The 22,959-nt window shown below is 43.7% G+C and overlaps 1 protein-coding gene and 1 long non-coding RNA gene across 2 annotated transcripts; both read right to left on the minus strand.

Annotated features, from left to right (window-relative positions):
- Positions 1-515: 515 nt before the first annotated feature.
- LOC128775874 (uncharacterized) lies at positions 516-2,887 on the minus strand. The gene is made up of 2 exons (XR_008420815.1): positions 1,742-2,887; positions 516-1,368 (listed from the first exon to the last, which is right to left on the minus strand). It is a non-coding gene; the product is annotated as an uncharacterized LOC128775874 (long non-coding RNA).
- Positions 2,888-3,890: 1,003 nt separating this feature from the next.
- On the minus strand, positions 3,891-20,016 carry ZNF786 (zinc finger protein 786). The gene is made up of 4 exons (XM_019453121.2): positions 19,880-20,016; positions 12,120-12,246; positions 8,135-8,287; positions 3,891-6,680 (listed from the first exon to the last, which is right to left on the minus strand). The coding sequence occupies exons 1-4, from the start codon at positions 19,895-19,897 to the stop codon at positions 4,600-4,602; spliced, it is 2,379 nt and encodes a 792-aa protein (XP_019308666.2). The 5' UTR covers positions 19,898-20,016; the 3' UTR covers positions 3,891-4,599.
- Positions 20,017-22,959: the final 2,943 nt, after the last annotated feature.

Genomic DNA, 22,959 nt, shown 5'->3' on the forward strand with positions numbered 1-22,959 from the left:
CCCCTCCACCCACCTCTCCGCCACTCACTTACTCACCATGGTGGTTTTCACCGTTCCGTCGTTTCAGGAAAGGTCTGGACTGCCTTGGGCTCAGAACAAGTCCTTTAGCTTTTATAAGGAGCTTGGGGGTGGGGGAAGGTGATAAGGGAGGCAAACTGAGGAAGGTACTCTAACGATGAGTAAAGGCTAGTTAGTAATGTTCGTTATGTAGATTTCTCTGGTGCTGTCTCCAGGCCGCTAGAGTCTAACGTTGTCTCTGGATTAACTTTTGTCCTTCCTGATAAGTAGGCATCGGTAGAAACCAATGGGCGATTTCCGAGGCACAGCTTTGGAAATTGACGTCCTGCTTTTAGGCAAATGGGGGGAAGGCAGGAAACTTGTATCTGCTTCCTTTCCATTGCTTTCCTTATGCCAAAGTGGCATATTTGGGGGTGGCATATTCTACTACTATTCAATGGTCAGATGACCCAGCTAGCACTCACCAGCATGAGTGTTTGTAAGTTAAGGATGTAATGTGGAGGCTGTTATTTTTTATTTATTTTGAGAGAGAGAGAAAGAGTCAGGGAGGGGCAGAGAGAAAGGAAGACAGAGGATCCAAAGAGGGCTCTATGCTGACAGCAGCAAGGCCAATGTGGGGCTCTAATTCATGAACCATGAGATCATGGCCTGAGCCAAAGTCAGACGCTCAACGTACTGGGCCACCCAGATGCTCCGTTCCATTTCATTTTAAAACTTCTGATGACAGGGGCACCTGGGTGGCTCAGTCAGTTAAGCATCCAACTTCGGCTCAGGTCATGATCTCACAGCTCATCAGTCCAAGCCTCACATTGGGGCTCTGAGCTGACAGTTCAGAGCCTGGAGACTGCTTCGGATTCTGTGTCTCCCTCTCTCTCTGCCCCTCCTCGCTCATGCTCTGTCTCTTTCTCAAAAACAAATAAACATTAAAAAAATTTTTTTTAACGTTAAAAAAAATTTCTGATAACAAACTGTCCTTTATTTTGTCAATTATACCTAAAAGTTTCTGGATCTGTAGTTATTTAATCACTCCAAACTGCCCTTGTTAAGTTGATGAAAACCTCCCCCGCAAACTTGCTTGGTAAAGAGTAAGGCAGTGAATTACATTCAGTCTGAAACATGTTTGTGTTTTATCCCTAATCATTTTGTTCTTATAATCATAAAGGGTTTCCATTAATTCTCTGCTTTTCTTCCCTATTAAAAAAAAAATACCTTTCATTACTCTTTTGGTCTCTTCCAGATGCTAATAATCTCCTTAGGCCTGTGTGATTTTGTCCTCATTAGTTGTTTTTTTTTTCTGTTCTCTTTCTTTGCAATCTTCTTTCGTATTTTGAAAACGTTTTCCCCTCTCTTCTGCAACAAATTAATTGGTTTAGTTAACTGTACTGGTTTTATTACTTTAAGCACTTGGTATTTCTCATGCACAGAATATGAATTTCCTGAATTTCCAATTAAGTGTGGTGGAAGGATCCCTGCCCTCGTACCTGGGGACCCACAGAGTCCCAACCCAGCCACTAACTATGGGTGAGACATTTACTATACCTTTGGTTTCCTCCTCTGTAACATTAGAGATTGGAATAAAAAATCTTCCTGCTCCTTATAATGCTAAAATTCGGAATTTAGAATTATAAATTATTCTATATATTTATTATATTCCTTATATATTTATATCTATATAAAGTCTAAAAAGAATTGAAAGGAGTACTTGGGTTTAGTTGGATCTTACCTTTCTTCTTGACTTTCTCCAAGGCACCTCTAGTTTTTAACAATATTTTGAACACTCTGGATCTTTTACCATCTGTGAAATCCTGCAAGGGTAACAGGCAATAAGTGAGAACAGCAAACTAGAGGCTCCGGCCTTCAGTCTCCCATGAAACCTCTACTGGGTTCCTGATCACATCCTGCTGGCAGGGTCCCCACCACGGGCATCCACCTTCTTTGCTTACATTGAGTCTAGCTCCACACGTTGAGGTTGGCTACTCTGTGAACACAACAGACATCACCGTGGCTCTGATTGTAAACCTGCCTAAATGATATAATCTTTCAACGTTGTCAGTGACCTTTGCTGGTGTCCCACCACTTGAGCAAAGAGGGTACTCTTAAACCACATAAGAATTTATTCTGACTTAAAGGTCTGTTTTCTTTGCCCCATAAAACCTAAGACCTCTTTTCCTTGGATTCTCATGCTTTAAAAAAAAAATTTTTTTTTTAATTGACTTATTTATCCTGAGAGAGACAGAGACAGCTTGAGTGGGGGAGGAGTAGAGCGAGAGGGAGTGAGCATCCCAAGCAGGCTCTGCACTGCCAGCGCAGAGCCCAACACAGGACTCAAACCCACGAAAACAGTGAACTCATGACCTGAGTTGAAACCAAGACGCCAATGCTCAACTGACTACACCACCCAGGCTCCCCGGATTCTCATTCTTCTTAACGGACATAGGGCTGCTTTGCTGGAGCCAAAAGGGCTCTTCAGTAATGTTTTCCAAAATGAATCCTGCAGAACTCTATGTCCCCAAGGTCATAGTAAATGTTTTTGAAAAAGAATCCCAAGGTCAAATATATTCACAATATAAGAATATACTATACATTAGGTATTCCTAATAGACTTCATGTGTGTGTGGTGGGGTGGAGGGAACAGAGGAAAACTGTTTTTACCTCAATTGGCCATGTGGTGCTTTTCTCTTTTTTCAAAAGTACACCTTTGGAGGGGTGCCTGGGCGGCTCAGTTGGTTAAACGCCCGACTTCGGCGCAAGTCAAGATCTCACAGTTCGTGGGTTCAAGCCCCGTGTCGGGCTCTGTGCTGACAGCTCAGAGCCTGGAGACTGCTTTGGATTCTGTGTCTCCCTCTCTCTCTGCTCTTCCCCCACTCATGCTCTGTCTCTCAAAAATAAACAATGAAAAAAAAAAGTATACCTCTGGAGCTAGTGTTCCAGAGCACATCATCTGTGAAACATTGTTTTAATAGTGTGTTTGTTATAGGTTAGTTGCAGTCTCATTTTCCGTCATCCCTCCAAATTTCAGGTCAGCCATTCTTTACACGAAACATGAACCCTCTGAGTCAGGAATTCTTTGTCTGCAGTGGAATTCTGTCCCTAATGTACAAACATTCTGTGCTCCTGCCGTCTTCACCTCATGTAACAAGTGGGGTAATCTCCTGGACTTCTGTTTACTTTTAACATTTGCTTTCAAACTCCACACTAAATTGTTGTTGCCTGTACTGCTGCATGACAAAGCTGTCTAGCTTTATTTATTTTTTTCCTAAAGATTTTAAGTAATCTCCACACCCAATGTGGGGCTAGAATTCACAACCCCGAGATAAGTCGCATGCTCTGCTCACTGAGCCAGCCTGGTGCCCCTTGGCTTTATTTTGTCTTTACTCAGATTTAGTCACTGCTTAGATAGGCACTCTTGGTAACCTCCTTCACTGTCTTGGCTTCGAACAGCTCCCCTATTCTGCAACTCCTAAACCTGTATCTCCTGTCCCAATCCATCTCTCATCTAAATTCTAGCCCTATACATCTTAGCATCCTCACTTTAAAAAAATATATATTGTTTTAATGATCATTTGTTTTTGAGAGAAACAGAGTGCGAGCAGGGGAGGGGCAGACACAGAATCTGAAGCAGGCTCCAGGCTCTGAGCTGTCAGCACAGGGCCGGATGCAGGACTCGAACTCACCAACTGTGAGATCATGACCTGAGCTGGCGCTTAACCAACTAAGCCACCCAGGCTCCCCTTAGTACCCTTGCTTTTACATTTCTTCAACTCAGATTACCAAACTTCGATGAAATTATCAGTTTTCTTTAGGGGGAACTATATACATCACTGCCACGAAACATAACGTGAAGCCTCAGCATTCATGTAAACAGACCAGGATTCAGAGAACTTGTTTTATTGCTCACAGTTTCAAAATAAATGAATCAAAACCAAATTCAACATTATATGAGGGCTGCAACAAAATTCACACATACCTGAACCCCCACTTTAGAATCATACTGTGAAAAAGAGAACAGTGGACATTTAATAGCCACCTCATCTCCTCAACTTTGGGAACAGTACTGGAAGGATTTCCTTTTGTCTTAATTCAAGCTGGGATTTCAGAGCTAGCTGAACATTTGGGGGGAAATTACCACTTAAGATGGTAAGAAGAACAGGTATCTCTTTTATCAATGGATAGGAAATAGAACTGGTGATGTTTTAAATGTTTATCTTAGAGAGAGAAAGAGAGCGCCCACGCCTGAGCGGGGGGAAGGACAGAGACAGAGGGTAAGAGAGAATCTCAAGCAGGATCGGGCCGTCAGCATGGATCCAGATCTGGGGCTCGAACCCACCAACCTGAGATCATGACCTGAGCCGAAATCAGGAGTCGGATGCTCAAGTGACTGGGCCACCCAGGCGCCCCTTCCTGGTGATGTTTTAGCCGAGAAAATCCTTTGTGGCTTCTCATACTCCTAACTTGGTTCCATTCTTGCTCAAAAAAGGGCCCCTGTTCCTAAAATCTGTCTCCCGGCGGGTTTCGCTATGGCTGCTGTGGATTCCCAGGGAATGTCAAGCCTGCGGAAGGCTCTGGACGCCCTTCCCGGCCTCAACTCCAGTCAGCCTCGATCATTGCGAACAGCTGGCTGAGCCTCTTCTTGACGTCAGGCTCGCTGGGGGCACTGCAGGATTTGGCGTGCACGCGGATGTGTTCGGCAAGTTTGGACTTGTAGATGAAGCCCTTGCCACAGTCGCCGCAGGCGAACGGCCTCTCGGGCCTGTGTATGCGCTGGTGCCTCAGCATGTGTCCCTTCTCCCGGAAGTTCTTATCACACTCGGGACAGTGGAAGGGTCTCTCGCCTGTGTGCAGGCCTTGGTGGCTGAGCAGCTGCGCCTTCAGGCGGAAACTCTTGTCGCACGTGGGGCACTGGAAGGGCTTCTCCCCCGTGTGCGTCCGGACGTGTTCGACGAGCTTGGACTGCTTGGCGAAGCCTTTGCCGCACTCGCAGGAGAAGGGCATCTGGCCGCCGTGCAGCAGCTGGTGGGCCTTCATGTCGGCCTTGACGCGGTAGCTCTTGCCGCACTCGGGGCACTGGAAGGGTCTCTCGCCCGTGTGCAGGCGCTGGTGACTAAGCAGCTGCCCCTTGAGGCGGAAACTGCGGTCGCAGCTGGAGCAGCGGAAGGGCCGCTCGCCGCTGTGCACGCGGAAGTGCTCGGCGAGCTTGGACTGCCGGGTGAAGCCCTTGCCGCACTCCCCGCACGAGAAGGGCCTCTCCTTGCTGTGGGTGCGCTGGTGGGCCTTCAGGATGCCCTTGAGGCGGAAGCTCTTGCCGCACTCGGGGCACCGGAAGGGCCTCTCCCCGCTGTGCACTCGCAGGTGCTCCCGGAGCTTGCAGCGGTGCGCGAAGCCCCTGCCGCACTCGCCGCAGGAGAACGGCCTCTCCCCGCCGTGCCGGAGCCGGTGTGCTCTCAGCATGCTCTGGAGACGGAAGCTCAGCCCGCACTCCGGGCACTGGAAGGGCTTCTCGTCCGTGTGCAGGCGCCGGTGCCGCAGCAGCTGTCCCCTCTGGCGGAAGCTCCGGCCGCAGTCGGCGCACCCGAAGGGCCTCTCCCCGCTGTGCACTCGGACGTGCTCCGTGAGCTTACACCGCTTGGCGAAGCCCTTGCCGCACTTGGCGCAGGAGAAGGGTCTGCCGCCGCCGTGCGCGCGCCGGTGGACCTCCAGCGAGCCGCTCGGGCGCAAGCTGTCGCCGCACTCCCGGCACCGGAAGGGCCGCTCTCCCGCTTGCACCCGTTTGTGGCTGGCGAGCGCTTCGGCGAGCTGGGACCCGGCAGCGAGGCGCTCGCCACCCTCGGGGCAAGACAACGGCCTCTCCCCGGCGGGGCGGTGCCGGACAGTCTCCGCGGCCCCCGGCCACGGGCCTGGCTTCCCTCCCGAGCGCAAGCTGGCCCGCCGTGCCTTCCCTGGGAGGGCCAGGTCACCTTCGCCACGGGAGACCAGCCTCCCGCTGCCGGGCTGGCCCTGGGGAGCCTCCAGGCTGTTCTTCGGGAGAGCGTTCCGGTCGCACCTGGGGCACTGGGAAGGCCTCTCCCCCCGGCGCCGGAGGCGGTGGCCGAGAAGGCTCTGCTGGCGCGGGCCGCACCGTTTACATCCAGGGCCCTGCGGGGGGCTCGTCCCCGCGGGTACAGCCAGATGATGCCTCAGCAAATACCGCTTCCGGTGGAAGCTGCGCCCGCAGTCGTGACACCGGAAATGCCTCGGACCCTGAGGGATGCTGCGCTGTTGCTGTGGATCGGCTTGTTTGCTGAATTTCTTCCAGGGCCTACACGGCTGGTCACTCAAGTGGCTCTGGTGCTTCTCTAAGTGACTCTTCCTCCAAAAGCTTTCCTCACTGACGGCGCTTGGGTGCTGGGTGCCCTCCCAGGAGGGGACCTCCTGAAAGGCAGGGGGAGCCAGAGTTCTGCGACTTGGGATTCCTTCTCTCCGGGTAGGTTCCCTGCAGCTGGGGACTACTGGAATCGGAGCCCATGCGACACGTCTGTGTGGATTCACGAGAGCGATCCTCCCGTCAGGCCCGAAGGAAGCATCTGCCCTTCCTCCTAGTGAGGGTTCAGAGGGGCACTGGCCCTGTAGGAGATCTACTTGGAACCGGCATTTAGCTTCTCCTGAATTCACAGCTTGTTGACTTCCTGAAATGGAAAACAAAACTTCAGTCCGTATTCCTGTCATGACTAAAGGTTTGTATCACCAGGAAAGGGAGCAGTAACAGTGACCTCTGGGAACCCAGCTCCCACGGAGCTCCACAACCAAGGACATTTCAGTATGGTTCCATTTAATGACCAGGAGTTTGGTGAGAGTCTGCTAAAATTAAACCGAAAAAAACTTATCTTAAAAGAGGAAAATCTAGGAGCGCTTGGCGGGCTCAGTCGGAATAGCATGCCACTCTTGATCTCAGCGCCATCAGTTCGAGCCTCATGTTGGGTACAGAGATTACATAAATAAACTTAAAAAAAAAAAAAAAAAGGAAAATATAGGTCTTAATAGGGCCTACGCTCTGAAATGAGACCGTCTGGGTTCAAATCCCACCTTTCCGCTGTCTAGCCTCTGTCAAGTGAATCTCTCTTGGCTTTGGTTCCTTCTCCCGTAGAAACAGGGAAACGACAGGACATTTGATTGTCATGATTATTAAGTGAGTTCTTGCAGTTACAGTGTTGAACATGTGCCTGGCATACTGCACACCCCATGTGCTCACCGCCATGACTACAGGACCATCCAACTTGTGCCGTTTTGATGTGGAGGCATTTCTGGAGTCAGCATGATGACGGTGTCACTAATAGACCCTAACACCACGGTCCCATGTCACCCAGGGGATGTCCCTCAGGCCAGGCAGCAGGGCTTGGGCTCTGTTCCCCACTCCTCGCCCCTATTCCCACCAACCTTTTAAAAAGGTTTCTTGGAAGAATTGATAACAGATGGTAAAAAGTGAAAGAATTTGTGAAGCAAAACTCCTTTACTGTCCAGAAAGCAGCAGCAACAAACTAAGCAAACTAAACAAATTTCTGGGAATGATGCTCCCGTTGGCTTTCTCATTCCGTATTTTAATGCTGCCTTTTAAGAATCCAAAAATTTCAGACTCTCCTATGATAACAAGAAACAACAGAGGAGAGCTAAGTTTTAGGTATTCAAGTAGAGACAACAGTTCCCAGATAGGAAGGAAGCAATTTTGGTCACTAGGATTTAGGTAACCAGTTTCGCTACCACCCCGCCCCACACCAGCCCTGCCTACTAACAACAGTGCCTACTTACTGAGCTCTCACTGTGTGCCATGTATCATTTTAACACTTTATGTATACTAACCTATTTAAACCTATAATGTAGGTGCTTTTATTATCTTCATTTCATAGGCCAGGAAATTGAAATATCGAGAGGTTGAATAACTTGCCCAAGGCGACCCGGAAAAGCAAGATCCAGACTCAGACTCCAGGACCCATACTCCTAACCACTGTGCTTTACTGCCTTTTTCTAGAATATGCCAGACATCAAGCCTCAGCCTAGCCAAACAGGAAGACATGATCAGAGAACTGGAACAAAGATATCTGAATGTGATGTCCTCAGGAAAGGGCCCTAATTTCTTAATACTCACGCCAAAACAGATGTCCCTCAATAACTGGACCAAAATGCAGATCAGCTGAAGAGCAAATTATGTTTCCTGATTTCTGTGATTCTCCCCAGTTCTTGAAGAACTCTTTCCCCTGTTCAATCCGTGATATTAGTTCTGGTTTGGGAAGTCCATCATCTGTACAAAGAAGTTAGACAGGGTAGTTTGGTTTCTTTGAGCACTAAATTTAAAGCACGCGGAGTTGTTTTTAAATTTTTTAAATGTATTCCTGGGATAATGTATGAGAAGAGATGTCAAAAAATAGATTATAGGTTTGCACAAAGAGGAGTAAAACTGCCCACACATCTTAAAAGTTCTTCCTCATCTTTCTGGACCTGTTAAATCAGTTATACTGTTTAAATCCTGTCTTGGTCCCCATATGTCTAGCAGTATGTATTTAGCCATGGGTTTCCTAAAACTCACTAGCAGGGTGCTCTGAGAATGGTGGGACAGCTCTGGAGACAGCTGGACAGATATCACGAGAAGAGGGGGAGATGGAAAAATAACTCGAATGCCTGTCCTAGGCAGTTTCAAAGTAGGTAGCTCCAGCTAAAATATTCTCAGAAGTTCTCTGGTGACGGTGCTAATCATGACTCCAAACATGGTGGAGTTCTGCTAGAATAAAAAGGGTTGAGGGGCGCCTGGGTGGCTCGGTCGGTTAAGCGTCCGACTTCGGCTCAGGTCACGATCTCACGGTCCGTGAGTTCGAGCCCCGAGTCAGGCTCTGTGCTGACAGCTCGGAGCCTGGAGCCTGTTTCAGATTCTGTGTCTCCCTCTCTCTCTGCCCCTCCCCTGTTCGTGCTCTGTCTCTCTCTGTCTCAAAAATAAACGTTAAAAAACATTAATAAAAACAAATTATTTTAAAAGAAAAAAGGGTTGTAAGCAATGAAATAAACAGATGAAAACAGTTACAAGATTCTTTAATATATGACCCCCATTTCCCAAAAGAAATGTTTAATTTATTTATTTTCAAGTAAAATTTTCTTTCAATAAAATATATTTAACAGAATCTAAAGTATGCTTCATAGGTTGCTAAAGGGAGATCAGTGTATGGTTCAAATAAGAGAAAGAGGGTACGCTGGGCAATGCCTGCCTCAGGAATAAAATGTCAGAGTGGTGTAGTACATGTGGAGACAGATCACTGTTCTAGATTCCTCCTTGTCCTCTGAAATCTGACTTCAATCCCAAAAGAATTCTAAGACTTCTTTCATGAGAAAAGGAATCCCTATCTTTTGTTTAAATCCATATACCTATTCTCAATCTTCATCTGTTGAAATCCCAGCATCTTTTAAAATAAAAGTATTTTTCCAAAAGTAAAGCCTGGGTGGCTCAGTCAGTTAAGTGTCCAACGTTGGCTCAGGTCATGATCTCACAGTTTGTGAGTTCAAGCTCCACATCAGGCTTTGAGCTGATGGTGCAGAGCCTGCTTGGTATTCTCTCTCCCTTTCTCTTTGCCCCTCCCAAGCTTGTGCTTGCGCGCTCTCGCTCTCTCTCTCTCTCTCTCTCTCTCTCTCTCTCTCTGAGTGAATAAACTTAAAAATTAAAAAATAAATAAAAAAACAAAACCAAGAAAACAATTCAATTTATAATAACACAAAAAAGAATAAAACATTTAGGAATAAATTTAATAAAAGAAATCCAAGACTTATACAATAAAAACTATAAAATATTGTTCAAAGAGACTTTGTCCTAAATGAATAGGAAGATATCCCATGTTCATGAAAAGGAAGCCTTGATATTGTTAAAATGACAATATTCCCCGAATCCAATCTGCCTTGTTTTTTGACAAATTGATCCTAAAAGTAATGGTAATCAAAAAGACAAACATATATACATCAATGAAACAGTATTGAGAATCCACAAATAAAACTCTACATTTATGGTAAACTGATTTTCCAAAAGGGTGCCAAGAGAATTCAATGGGGAAAGACTTTTCAACAAATGGTGTTGGGACAACTGGATATCCATATGCAAAAGAAGTTGGATCCCTACTTCACACTGTATACAAAAATTAACTCAAAAGGTATCAAAGACCTAAATGTAAGCAATGAAACTCTAAACCTCTCAGAAGAAAACATAGGAGTGAATCTGTGTGACTTTGGATTAAGCAATGGTTTCTCAGATATGACACCAAAAGCTCAAGCAACACAAGAAAAAGAAGTTGGGCTTCATGAAAATTGATAACTTTTGTGCTTCAAAGGATAATATCAAGAAAGTGAACAGGGGCACCTGGGTGGCTCAGTCGGTTAAGCATCCAACTTCGGCTCAGGTCGTGATCTCAGTCTGTGAGAAGAGATGTCAAAAAACAGCACCAAGCCAGCTTAGGATCCTGTCCTTCCCCTCTCTCTGCCCCTCCCCCACTCATATTTTCTCTCTCTCTCTCTCTCTTTCTCTCTCTCTCTCCCTCCCCCCCCCAAAAAAAAATTTAAAAAATAAAGAAAGTGAACAGACAACCACAGAATGGGAGAAAATTATCTGCAAATTATGTATCTGATAAGGGTCCAGTATCCAAAACAAATAGGGAATTTGTTTTTAATAGGCTTTGAATACAACACAGGGCTTGAACTCATGACCCTGAGATCAAGACCTGAGATGAGATCAAGAGTCAGATGCTTAACAGACTGAGCCACCAGGCGCCCTACAAATGGAGAACTCTTAAAACTCAACAATAAAAAGACAAAGAAATAAATTTAAAAATGAGCAAAGTATTTGAACAGACATTTCTCCTAAGAAGGTATACAAATGAAAAGATGCTCAACATGATTAGCTGTTAAGGAAATTCAAATCAAAACCACAACAATATACCACTTCACATCCATTTAATCCTGATGTTTGGAACATTCTTTCTGGGTAGAACAGGATGGATGATAATAAGATTATCTTTCTTTCTCTATAGATTCAATTACTTTAATTGGTTCTTCAGTAAAAATAAAAATATGTAATATCTTAGATTATATGTTTTAGAAACAACACTATCTATGTAAAGCCTAGAAAACTTAATTATGGTAAAAGAATAGAATATAAAGTATTAGAAACCTTATGATATAAAGAAGTGGTATGGCTGTTAGGAGCTGGCAGAAGAGGTGACAGGAAGTACAGGAGAACTAATCACCTTATCTTCATACACTGAAGTAATCGAGATGTCATATGAAGTTCACAGAACATGATCTAGAAGTTTATTATTTAAGTTATAAAGTTAGCCCATAGAGGCCTGAAAAAAAAAAAACCCTCAAAATTCGGGGGAAAGGGAAAAAAGGAGACAGAAGATCCTGTAAGTGAGTTAATCCCTCATTTTTCATAGTAATGAGTTAATGCTGTCTAGACGTGATAAATCAAGAAACTGAGACACAAGCATGATAGTAAGATTGGAGGACACCACAGTAAGAACTAAAACAGAAAAGGTTAAACGTGGTTGCCTTGGGAAATGAACTGAGTGCAGGAGTGAGGATGAAGCAGAGACTTCATCATTCGACACTTCTCTGAACAGACTGATTCTTAAAAATCACATTTGATAAATTTAAAAAAAACAAAACATACGAAGACCAAGTAAGGAAAAAGACTAAAAAGAACACATTACTATAACCAAGCAGAGACAGCTCCTGTTAAACATCTCAGGGTATAGCCTTACAAAATCTCACTGCAGGGAAATATCGTAGCTTTTCTGAGTTATACAGACCCCACTGTAAAAGCTGACAAGTAGGGACACTACCCATATTAAAGATAATATGGGTACATTATGGATAGGAGCTAGGAGTGCTCCAATATGGAAATCATGGCACCCTATGACTGTGTAGCAACTAAAAGTCCCAAGTCCTGGTGTATTTAACATATGACTCTAGGGTAAAACAAAAATACCTTTCTGAGTTAATTTCTGAGAAATCTGGCCAGCTAACAAACAGGAAAATCAAGTGGCCAAGACCTCTTTCAGGCCCATTTCCAGGATCTACCCACAAAATCAAGCACTTCTTACCTAGAGAAACAAGAATCTCATAATTGGTTCTCATTACATGCTTGTAAAGCTCCTTCTGCCATGCCTCCAGATTCTGCCATTCTTGTTCAGAGAAATAAATGGCAACATCTTCAAAAGTCAGAGGTAACTGAAATTACAGACATAATACATACATAGTCATTATTGCTTCAAAATGATTTCAGCTCCTTCTCATCAATGTATTTATTTTCTTTAAGTAAACTCTACCCTCAACATGGAGCTCGAACTCACAACCCTGAGATCAAGAATCACCCGCTTTACCCACTGGCCAACCAGGTGCCCCTCCTTTTCATCAATTTAAAAGACTTTTTTAGAGGATGCTGTTCTTGTGTATTCAGCAGCTTCCTCCTTGAGAACTGCTCCTCCCCCTACTCCAACCATGTGGTTCTGTTAACCACCATACCTTCCGTGGTTCTTTATGGTTGTTCAAACTACATATGCATTTGTATAGGATATTTTTCTTCTTTTAAAAACAAAAGAGGGAATAAAGCACTGTGTAACTTCATTCACTTAATATGTCAGGTGTTTTTCCAGGTCAGTGTGTATAGGCAAAACCAGGTTTTTGCAAACTGCATTATATTCCATTGCATGGGCACACGTACCCCATGAATGGGACATATAGTTTCCATTTCCTTTATAAATTACAAACAATGCTCTGATATGCTTCCTGATATACTAGTGCTTTTACCACTAAAAAGCCTAAAAAGGAGAACTACTAAATCAAAAGGTATAAAAATGTTCAGTTTAATAAACACCACTAGACTGCCTTCCAAAAAAAATCCAGCACTTTTGCCCTTTTGTTAATGAGACTTATTTCTTTGCACCTTCATCAGCACAGCATGTTTTTAAACCTTTATTATTTTTTTTTTTTTTCGCCAGTGCAATGGGTAAAAAATTTCATTGTTTTAATTTGCATTCATTTGTGAGGCTTAACATCCTTTTCATACTTTTCGGGTGCGGAGGATGTTCCAGTATCTTTGTACATGTCTGTTCACATCCTTTGCTCAACATTCTCGTGGACTCCTATAATTTGAATGAACTTCTTTATATCAGGGTTAATCATCCTTTGATTGACTAGCAAACATTTTCTCCCCTAGTCGTTTGTGTTTTGATTTTATCTTCTGCCAAATAGAGCATTTTGAGCCTTTAATTTGATCTGTCAGTCCTTTCCATGGTTTCCAGGTTTGTTTTTCAATTTTTTAAAGGTTTATTTTGAGAGAGAGACGTGAGACTGAGCCACCCAGGTGCCCCCATAGTTTCCAGCTTTTTAAATGTCCCCCACACCAAAAAGTTATACAAATATTCTACTAATATTTTTTGCCCTTAGATTTGCAATTTAATTCTATAGATGAGGGGCACCTGGGTGGCTCAGTCAGTTGAGCTTCTGGCTCTCGATTTTGGCTCAGGTCATGATCTCACAGTTTGCAAGATGGAGCCCTGCATCAGGCTCAGTGCTGACAGTGGGGAGCCTGCTTGGGATTCTCTCTCTCCCTCTCTCTCTCTGCCCCTCCCCTGCTCACATAATCTCTTTCTCTCTCAAAATAAGTTAATATTTTTAGTAAAAATCAAAGAAAATTCTACAGATGAGATTGGCATCTTTAATAGATACATATGGAGAGCCAATCACACACCAATAAGTATACTATCCTTTCTCCTTAGATTGGAATGCCAACCTTTAATCTTTGCATGTATTAGATTTTCATAAATATGTGAATCTATATATTCTTACACTTTCTATATGTGTCTGATTACAGTACCTATGCAATATTGTAATAATGGGATGATAAGTCTTACCCTCTCCTCACATTCTTTTCAAAGTTACTGCTGTGAATTCGTAGATATGTATCCTTCCTTATAAACTCCAAAATTATTTAGTCCAACAACAAAAAAAGTGCATTGGAATTCCAGTCTGGACTGCATTAACTGTATATATGCATTTAGGAAAGATTGATCTCATCTAGAAACATGTTCTACATTCATTTGGTCCAGCTTGCTATCCTTAATAAACTTAATTATTTTCTTCATAAATGTTCTGAGTCTTTTTTATTAACTTTATTTCTGGTCTTCTGTGGTCTCTCCAACAATTGTAAATGAGACCACCCCTTTTGGGGTGCCATTTCAAATTATTATTAATAGTTTTTTAAAAAGTTACTGATTTTTGTAAACTTACTGTGTATCCAATTAATGTGCCATATTATTTATCAATCCTATTAAGTTTATGGTGGGATACAATAAAAATTCTCAAATAAAGATAATTTCTCCATCTTCTACACTGCTTTTCTCTTATATTATTATAGTTTTCAGGAGAACCTCTTTTGTGGCTTTAGGGTTTAGTATCTTGATTTGGAAGACTTCTCCTATTCTAAAATTATAAAATATTCTCTTAAATTCTTCATAACATTCTTATAACTTTTATTAGACTTATACCGTTTTCCATCTGGAACTTATTTATGTGTAACATAACAGGAAGGAACATAATTCTTTTTCCAAGTGGATTTTCAGTTATCACAAAACTTACTCAACAGTCTATTCTTTCACCACTGATTTGGGATTGTTTTTCATTAATTAGGCTTCCATTTATACTTGCCATTTATACTCCATTTATACTTCCATTTATCCTTTTTTGCTCCAATACTGCAGTATAATTCTTATAGTTTTATCAGATATTTTGCTTTTTCTTATTTTTTTTTTAACCTTTATTTATTTTTGAGACAGAGAGAGACAGAGCATGAAGGGGGGAGGGTCAGAGAGAGGGAGACACAGAATCTGAAACAGGCTCCAGGCTCCGAGCTGTCAGCACAGAGCCCGACGCGGGGCTCGAACTCACAGACCGTGAGATCATGACCTGAGCCGAAGTCGGACGCTTAACCGACTGAGCCACGCAGGCGCCCCTACATATTTTGCTTTTTAAGGGGGCATGGCCATCCACCACTAACCTCCATCATTTCCCATAGGAAAACGTCTTGGCTTTCCTTGTCTGTTTTCTCTTCTACATAAATAGTAAAGATATTTTGTCAAATTTATACAAATTCTCATGGGATTCTGATACGAATGTGCTTAATATATTAATTTGGGGAGAAATGGGCCTCTAAAATATGGGTTCTTTCCACGCAGAACCATCTTTCTCATTTTTCTAGACATTTTTATGTGCTTTAGTAAAATTAGTTTTCTTCATGTAGATTTTACATAATTCTCAACAGGTTCATTTCTAGGAATGGTAGAGTTTTTGTTGCTACTATGTTTTGGTTTTTTTTCCCCCACTAAAATTTCTAATTATGAAAGGTTGGGAAGCTAATTTTTGTGTTTATTCTGGAAATGAATTCCCTTGTTGGCTAACACTTTAGTTGACTGCCTTGGAGTGTCTATGTTGAGAACGAGATCTGCAAATTAACATTTCTTTTAACCATTTAAGCCTATCATTTCTTATTTTTCTTATTGTATTGGCTGGAATAATGTTGAATAAGAGTGGTGATAGCATGCAACTGTCTAAGGTTTATAACTAGAAGCATGTAAATTATATATTTGTTAAAGTAATTTACATTAAATGCACATTCTTTTATGGTTTCCTTTTCTCTCTTTTTCAAATTATATTTAAGATTTTTTTTTTCTTTTTAGGTAATCTCTACACCCAATGTGGGGCTTGAGCCACAACCCTGAGATCAAGAGTCACATGCCCTACTGACTGAGCCAGCCAGGAGCCCCTATTGCTTTCTTTTTTAAGTTTTTTTTTAAATTTATCTATTTTGAGAGAGACAGAGAGAATGTAAGCAGGGAAGGGGCAGAGGGAGGGAGAATCCCAAACAGCTCCCCACTGTCAGCACAGAGCCTGACGTGGGGCTGGAACTCACAAAACTGTGAGATCATGACCTGAGCTGAAACCAAGAGTCAGAGACTCAACCAACTGGGCCACCAAGGCGCCCCCTATTGTCTTCTTTACATCAGTTTTAACTCCCAATGTTTTGCCATATGTGTTTACTTCCTATGGGTATTAAAGTCCAGTTTGTTTCAACTTTTATTTTTATTCATCTTTTTGTTATATTGAATATGAAGCTTAGATTTACGTTTTTAAAAAAATCTAATAATTCCTTTACATTTATATCAGAGATTCATTAAGTTTAATGAAACAGTCATTTCTGCTATGTTTTCAAAATGTGAATTTGTCCTAACATGATTGGTATTGGGTGCCTGGGTGGCTCAGTAGACTGGGTGTTTGACTTCAGCTCAGGTCATGATCTCACAGCTCGTGAGTTCGAGCCCCAAGTCAGGCTCTGTGCTGACAGCTCAGAGCCTGGAGCCTGCTTTGGATTCTCCGTCTCTGTCTCTCTGCCTCTCCCCTGCTCACGCTTTCTCTCTCAAAAATAAACATTAAAAAAAAACTGAAACAAAAATAATTTGTCACAAAATTTTACACTTGCTTATATGCAAGTTTGTCAGTGAGAAACTCTAGGTCAGTTCCACATGGGGACAATTTTATACCCCAGAGGACGTTTGGCAATGTCTGGGGACACTTTTGTCAGGACTGGGCAAGCTGCTACTTGCATGTAGTGGATACTGGTCAACATCCCACAGAGCACGAGACAGCCCCCTAAACACAAACTAGCCAGTTACAGAATGTCAGCAGTGGCGAGGGGAAGGAACCGTGCCAGGCTGCCACAGAGAGATGAGAAGGAATATACAAAACACGCCCGCGCATACCCTTCGAGAAGAATCCGCCAGCTTCCTCAGATTAATTACCCTGTTTTATGAGCCCAACCTCTCCAAACCTGGTGTTGAAACTTTCCGTCTGATTTCGGATAATGGTCCTTCCACCTCACCGCCCCTTCTTACACCCACTTCCATAAGCAAATTTCAGGTAGTTTTTAAGCTAGTTTATTTTGTTAATAATTTAACACGCATAAAAGTGTGTTTTTACTAGGTTCCTATCTTTTCAACATGTCACTGACAAACTTTTTGAATGTTGTGTATCTAAACACCATTCCTCCGGTAAGCTATGGTTTTTACTACATGATTTTGCATTGCACTGTGATTTTTAGAAATGCATGTGATGTGTTATAGCAGAAATGAATGCATGTTTTTGTTTAAAATATACTTATTCTCCTCTGATTAAATTCCTTACTTTAAACATGTTTTCAAGAAATGCTCAAAAAGCCTTCATTATTACTTTAATTTTCAGAAGTTAAAGATTCAGAAAATTAGAACATTATAACAAGTATCCTGGGTTGTTATCAGTATACTACTGATTTAAGAATTCAACATTTTTCTTCAGACTTCCTTTTAATGAAATAGAATATGACATGAAACTCAAGTCCTCTTTAGTCCCTCTTCAATATTTTTAAAATCTTTCTAAAATTTATTAAAGTTTATTTATTTTGAGAGAGAGAGAGAGAGAGAGAGAGAGAAAATGTGTGAGTGGGGGAGGGGTAGAGAGGGAAAGAGAATCCCAAGCAGGCTCCCAACTGTCAGTGCAGAGCCCAACTTGGGGCTCAGTCTCCCAAACCATGAGATCATGACCTGAGCTGAAATCAAGAGTCAGCTGCTTAACCGACTGAGCCACCCAGGTGTCCTATTGTTTTTTTTAAATGTTTATTTATTTTGAGAGAGAGGGCAGGGGCACTGGGAAGAGGCACAGAGAAAATCCCAAGCAGGCTCCATGCTGTCAGCACAGAGCCCAACTTGGGGCTCGATCTCACAAACCGTGAGATCATGACCCGAGCCAAAATCAAGAGCTGTAAGCTCAACAAATCGAGCCACCCAGGGGCCCCTTCAATATATCTTATACTCAGTCCTATTCTCTCTTCCAAGAAGCGAACATTATGTGCATGTAGTAACTTTTCAATTCATGTTTTTAATTTTTAAATACACATAAGTATCTATAAATATTACTTTAATTTTTATGCACAAATGCTTTATTATATTGCAGCTTGGATTTTTCATTCAACATTTTGAGATCTGTCCATATTGATATATACAGAATTGATTTAATTTTGTGTCGTGTTCTATTATCTGAATATGTCACAATTTTTAATCCATTCTTTTATCCACTGACCATTTGTTTTCAGTTTTCTGAACTGACTGTTCAGATCTTTTACCTATAGTTTTTACTGGGTGACTTATGCTTTCATTTCTAGGATTTCATTTTTTTTAAGTTTACTTATTTTGAGAGAGAGAGGGACAGCACAAATAGGGGAGGGACAGAGAGAGGAGAGGGAGATTCCCAAGCAGGCTCCACGTCATCAGCGCAGAGCCTGATGCAGGGCTCGATCCCACAAACTGAGATCATGACCTGAGCCAAAACCAAGAGTCAGATGCTCAGCTGACTGAGCCACCCAGGTGCTCATTTCTACAATTTATTTATATAACTTGTATATTGATTAATTGTTGACTAAATTAGGTTACAAATACTTTGTCCTTGTGTATGTCTTCTCTGTTATTTTTTTTTATTTTTTAAAGTTTATTTATTTGGAGTGGGGAGAGAGAGAGAACGAGCATGGAAGGGCAGGGGATCCAAAGCAGGTTCTGTGTTGACAGCAGAGAGCCCTACACAGGGCTCAAACTCACAAACCATGAGATCATGACCTGAGCTGAAGTCGGACGCTTAACCGACTGAGCCACCCAGGCGCCCCTAAAAAAATTTTTTTAAACAAAAAATAAAATCTGTTTACATTCACAAAAAATCTTACTGCCATTTTGATAAAACTGCGGTAAATTTACATATTAACTTGGAAGAAAAGTATCATCTTTACTGTATTTAGTCTTTCCATCTACGGGCCTCGCTATCTCCCATTTATTTATAATTTCTCCATAAAAGTGTTGCATATCTCTTGAATATTTAATCCTAGGAATTATGCTTTCTTAGCTGAGACTATTAACGCTACTTTGAAATAACCTCATGAATTCATTTAGTGATCAGAAAAAATGCTCAGGGCGCCTGGGTGACTCAGTTGGTTAAGCGACCGACTTTGGCTCAGGTCATGATCTCTCAGTTTGTGAGTTCAAGCCCCGCGTAGGGCTCTGTGCTGACAGCTCAGAGCCTGGAGCCTACTTCAGATTCTATGTCTCCCCCTCTCTCCACCCCTCCCCTGCTCACGTTCTGTGTCTCTCTGTCTCTTAATAATAAATAAACATTAAAAAAATTAAAAAAAAAAGAAAAAATGCTCAATATGAAAGTTTGTAAGGTATTAAAAAAAAAAAACATAATAAATGGTCATTCCTTCCAAACCTCGATTGCAACAAAACATTAAACAAATAGTGTGTATTCTGCTTAGATTTTTATATCCTATTCTATTCCTTCCGACCTGTCTTCCTTCCTTCTTACACTCAAACGTTAGCAGATGAATTATCGTATTCAAGCCGCTGCCAGCCATCATTTCAATCACTCAGAGTCTTAAATTTTTTAAACACTTGTTCTGAATTCAGTAACTGCCATGTAAAACTGGCTGAGCTGTGACACCCACAAGGGAACCAGACCCATTTCTCTCCTTTCCCTTGTCAGCCCCCGCCACGCCCGGGCGCCCCCGGCCAGGCAGGGCCCGCTACTGAGTGGGCGTCATCCACGCTCGGCTTGTTCGGGAGTGCGGCCACCGGCTCCGTCCACGGTCCAGACCTTACACCCGGACAGACGCCGCTCCGCCCGTCCTCCGCGGCCACCCAGCGAGGACCCCGGATGGCGGCCCGCCACGCCGGAGCCCGAAGACCCGCCCCGAGCCCCGAAACTGGGCGTCCGCGCACGGAGCCTTTCTTACCGGAGCCAGCTCGGCCATGGCCCTTCACGGTCCCTCCCGGCCCCCGCCCCCGCGGGGACGCTAAGTTCCCGGGCGGCCCCGCGGCACCTCCTCGGGCGCGCGGCCTCCAGCTCCGCCCAGCCCCGCAGGCCCAGCCCCCGCGCGGTGCACGCTGGGACTCGCGCCCGGCCCGGCCCCACAGCGCCCCCTGCGGCCGGGAGGAGCCAGCGCCGTCCCCGGGTCCTGGCGCTGGGTCTGGGTCTCCCAGCGAGGAAGACGGAGACGAGAGGCGCTGAAAGGAGCTGGAGAGAGGAAGACGCAGAGGCGGACGTGGGGCTTCAGCTGCAAGTGGGGAGAAGACTCGCTCTTCACCGAGCCCCGGACGGAGAGGGGACGCGGGGCTGGTTCCTCCCCCAGGCGAGGGGAGGATCATCTGTGAGGCCATCCCGGGAATGAAGCGAGGGAGGTGAGCCGGCCCAGGGGGTCAACGAGCAGGTCCCTGTCATGGGCAATGGGGAGTCCGTCCGGCGATTCTAAGAGTGTGCAATACCCCCCTACCCGCATCAGAATCCTCCCACCAGGGACCAGGAGGCTGGGAATTCATCTTCAGGGAGTCAGGCAGACACGGCATCGCTGACCCCATGGACTTAAATTAGGGCGTGACTTACAGTCTATAAAATCCAAGAAATGGTCTTATAACCTAAATGTGAAATGGATCTTCAGTTTACTTCGTCTTTCACTCTTAAGTACTCAGTGTGATTGAATGCTGGGATATATGTCATTGCTTCCCCCTACCTTAAAGGTTTTCTTTAAAAAAAAAAAAAAAAAAAAAAAAATTGGGGGGCGCCTGGGTGGCTCGGTCGGTTGAGCGTCCGACTTCGGCTCAGGTCACGATCTCGCGGTCTGTGAGTTCGAGCCCCGCGTCGGGCTCTGTGCTGACAGCTCAGAGCCTGGAGCCTGTTTCGGATTTTGTGCCTCCCTCTCTCTCTGCCCCTCCCCCGCTCATGCTCCGTGTCTCTCTCTCTCTCTCTCTCTCTCTCTCTCTCTCTCTCTCTCTCTCTCCATAAAAAAAAAAAAAATAAACATTAAAAAAAAATTTTTTTTAATAAAAAAATAAATTTAAAAAAATTTGAAATTTAACAACAATAAAGCAAATTTAAAAAGAAGTAGGCAGCTCTTTCTGCCCATGGGTCGGTCCGGTGCTTTAATAAAACCACATTTTTACACTGAAGACAGACATCTCAAGAATTATTTCTTGGCCATTGGCTCTGAACCCTGACACTTCAAACCACATCATTTGGCATCCTAATGATTCTGAGGCTTAGTCCAAACTTGGACGCCATTGGAAATACTGTTTATATTACCAAGACTTTGGCTGGAATGTCATATTTGAGAGCCATGCATAGACTCAGCTAGATGGCCATAGCTTTAAGGAACTAAGGTTGACTTTTCGAAGAATGAAGCCAATAGAGCCCCTTGGAACTATTGACCTTGATGAAGTTTTGGGGTGATGGTGGGGCGGGGCGCTCTAGAGCCAACGACCGAGAAAAAAAATCCTTGAAAATGTCTTTGGTGCAAAAAAGGTGATTTTATTAAAGCGTGGGGACAGGACCCATGGGCAGGAAGAGCTGCACTGGGTTCCTGACAGGTAACTCATTATATACCCTCAGGTTGGGAGGGAGTTAGGGGTAGAGTAAGTCTCGAAGGTATTTTGGAAGCAAGGTTTCCAGGACCTTGAGGGGCTACCTGTTGCTAGGGAAACATCACTTATTACCATTTAAGAAAACCTCAGTCATGAGACCCTTCGGATGTATATGGGGGGGTGAGGGGCATAAGCTTGGAGTAAGATTGCCAGTATATATCTCGGGGCGGTTGAAATGAAGTAGAATTACAGGATCCTCGAGGTTGAGGTAATGTTAAGCTAAGATTCTCTTGCCTGTAGCAAAGTGTCATCATCTAGGCAGCTGAGCTCCGTAGAGGGAGGTCACTGCCTGTTTCAGGGACTTACCTATGGGCTGTAGGCAGTAAGGGAATTTAATTTTTCATTTGCCTTAGTTTCCCACATTAAGCATGGCAAGCACTTAAACCTCTTTCCTTTGTTCTTGAGTAGGCAGGAGTGTCCGAGGAATATCACACATATTCCACCTGGGGGCGGGGGGGGGGGGGGGGTTGCTGTTAGCCTGTACTTTGCCTTCAGCTTGCCCCACGCTCCCTCATCAGCCTGGTACCTTGCTTAGAGTTTCCAGCAGCCTTACCAGGAGTCTGGTATGTCAGCTGACACGGCTTCTTATTCCTGTGAACCTGTGGAAACCTCAAATTGCTCTTCAAACGACAAGGAAGGACTTTGAGGAAAGTTCTGATTAACTATCAAAGTGATGTGGGAAACAAAGGCAGAAGGAGATAGCAGATAAAATTGAGTTTCCTTATGGCCTGCAGCCCATTGACAAATGCTTGAGGCCAGCAGAGTATATAACTTTCCTGCACGAACTCCCTACTGTCTTAATGTAAATGCTTTGCCAGAGGGGAAAACCGCCTTAGCTTGATAATAGCTAGGCCTCCAGGATCCAGTGTCTTTAGCATATGAAAATCCTTTGGGAAACTTCCTCTAGCTTTTACCTCCCCCAACTCCCAAGTATATTATCAGTCACTACATGGGGCCTGTCCCCATGCTTTAATAACATCAGTTTTGCAAAATAAATAAGTGTAAAATTTGTTTATAATTCTGGCACTCCAATGTAAATGTTCTATTTTTTTAAATGTTTTTATTTTTGAGAGAGATGGAGTGAGCGGGGGAGGGGCAGAGAGGGAGGGGGACTGAGGATCTGGAGCGGGCTCTGTGCTGACTGCAGCAAGCCCAGTGTGGGGCTCAGACTCACCAACCGGGAGATCATAACTTGAGCCAAAATCGGACACTCAACCAACCGAGCCACCCGGGTGCCCCAAGATTTTCACATAAACTTCCAGTCTCTGCCTGCAGACATGTACTTATTATATGGTTCTGAGACATACGTCACTTTGTTTCTTTTTTCATTTACCACATCAGAGTTTTCCATGTTTCTCATAATCTTATAGTTCTACTCTTAAATGGATGTAATGCAAGG

This window comes from Panthera pardus, unplaced genomic scaffold (genome assembly GCF_024362965.1).
Source record: "Panthera pardus isolate Hobbes unplaced genomic scaffold, ASM2436296v1 HiC_scaffold_9, whole genome shotgun sequence".
Lineage (NCBI taxonomy): Eukaryota > Metazoa > Chordata > Mammalia > Carnivora > Felidae > Panthera > Panthera pardus.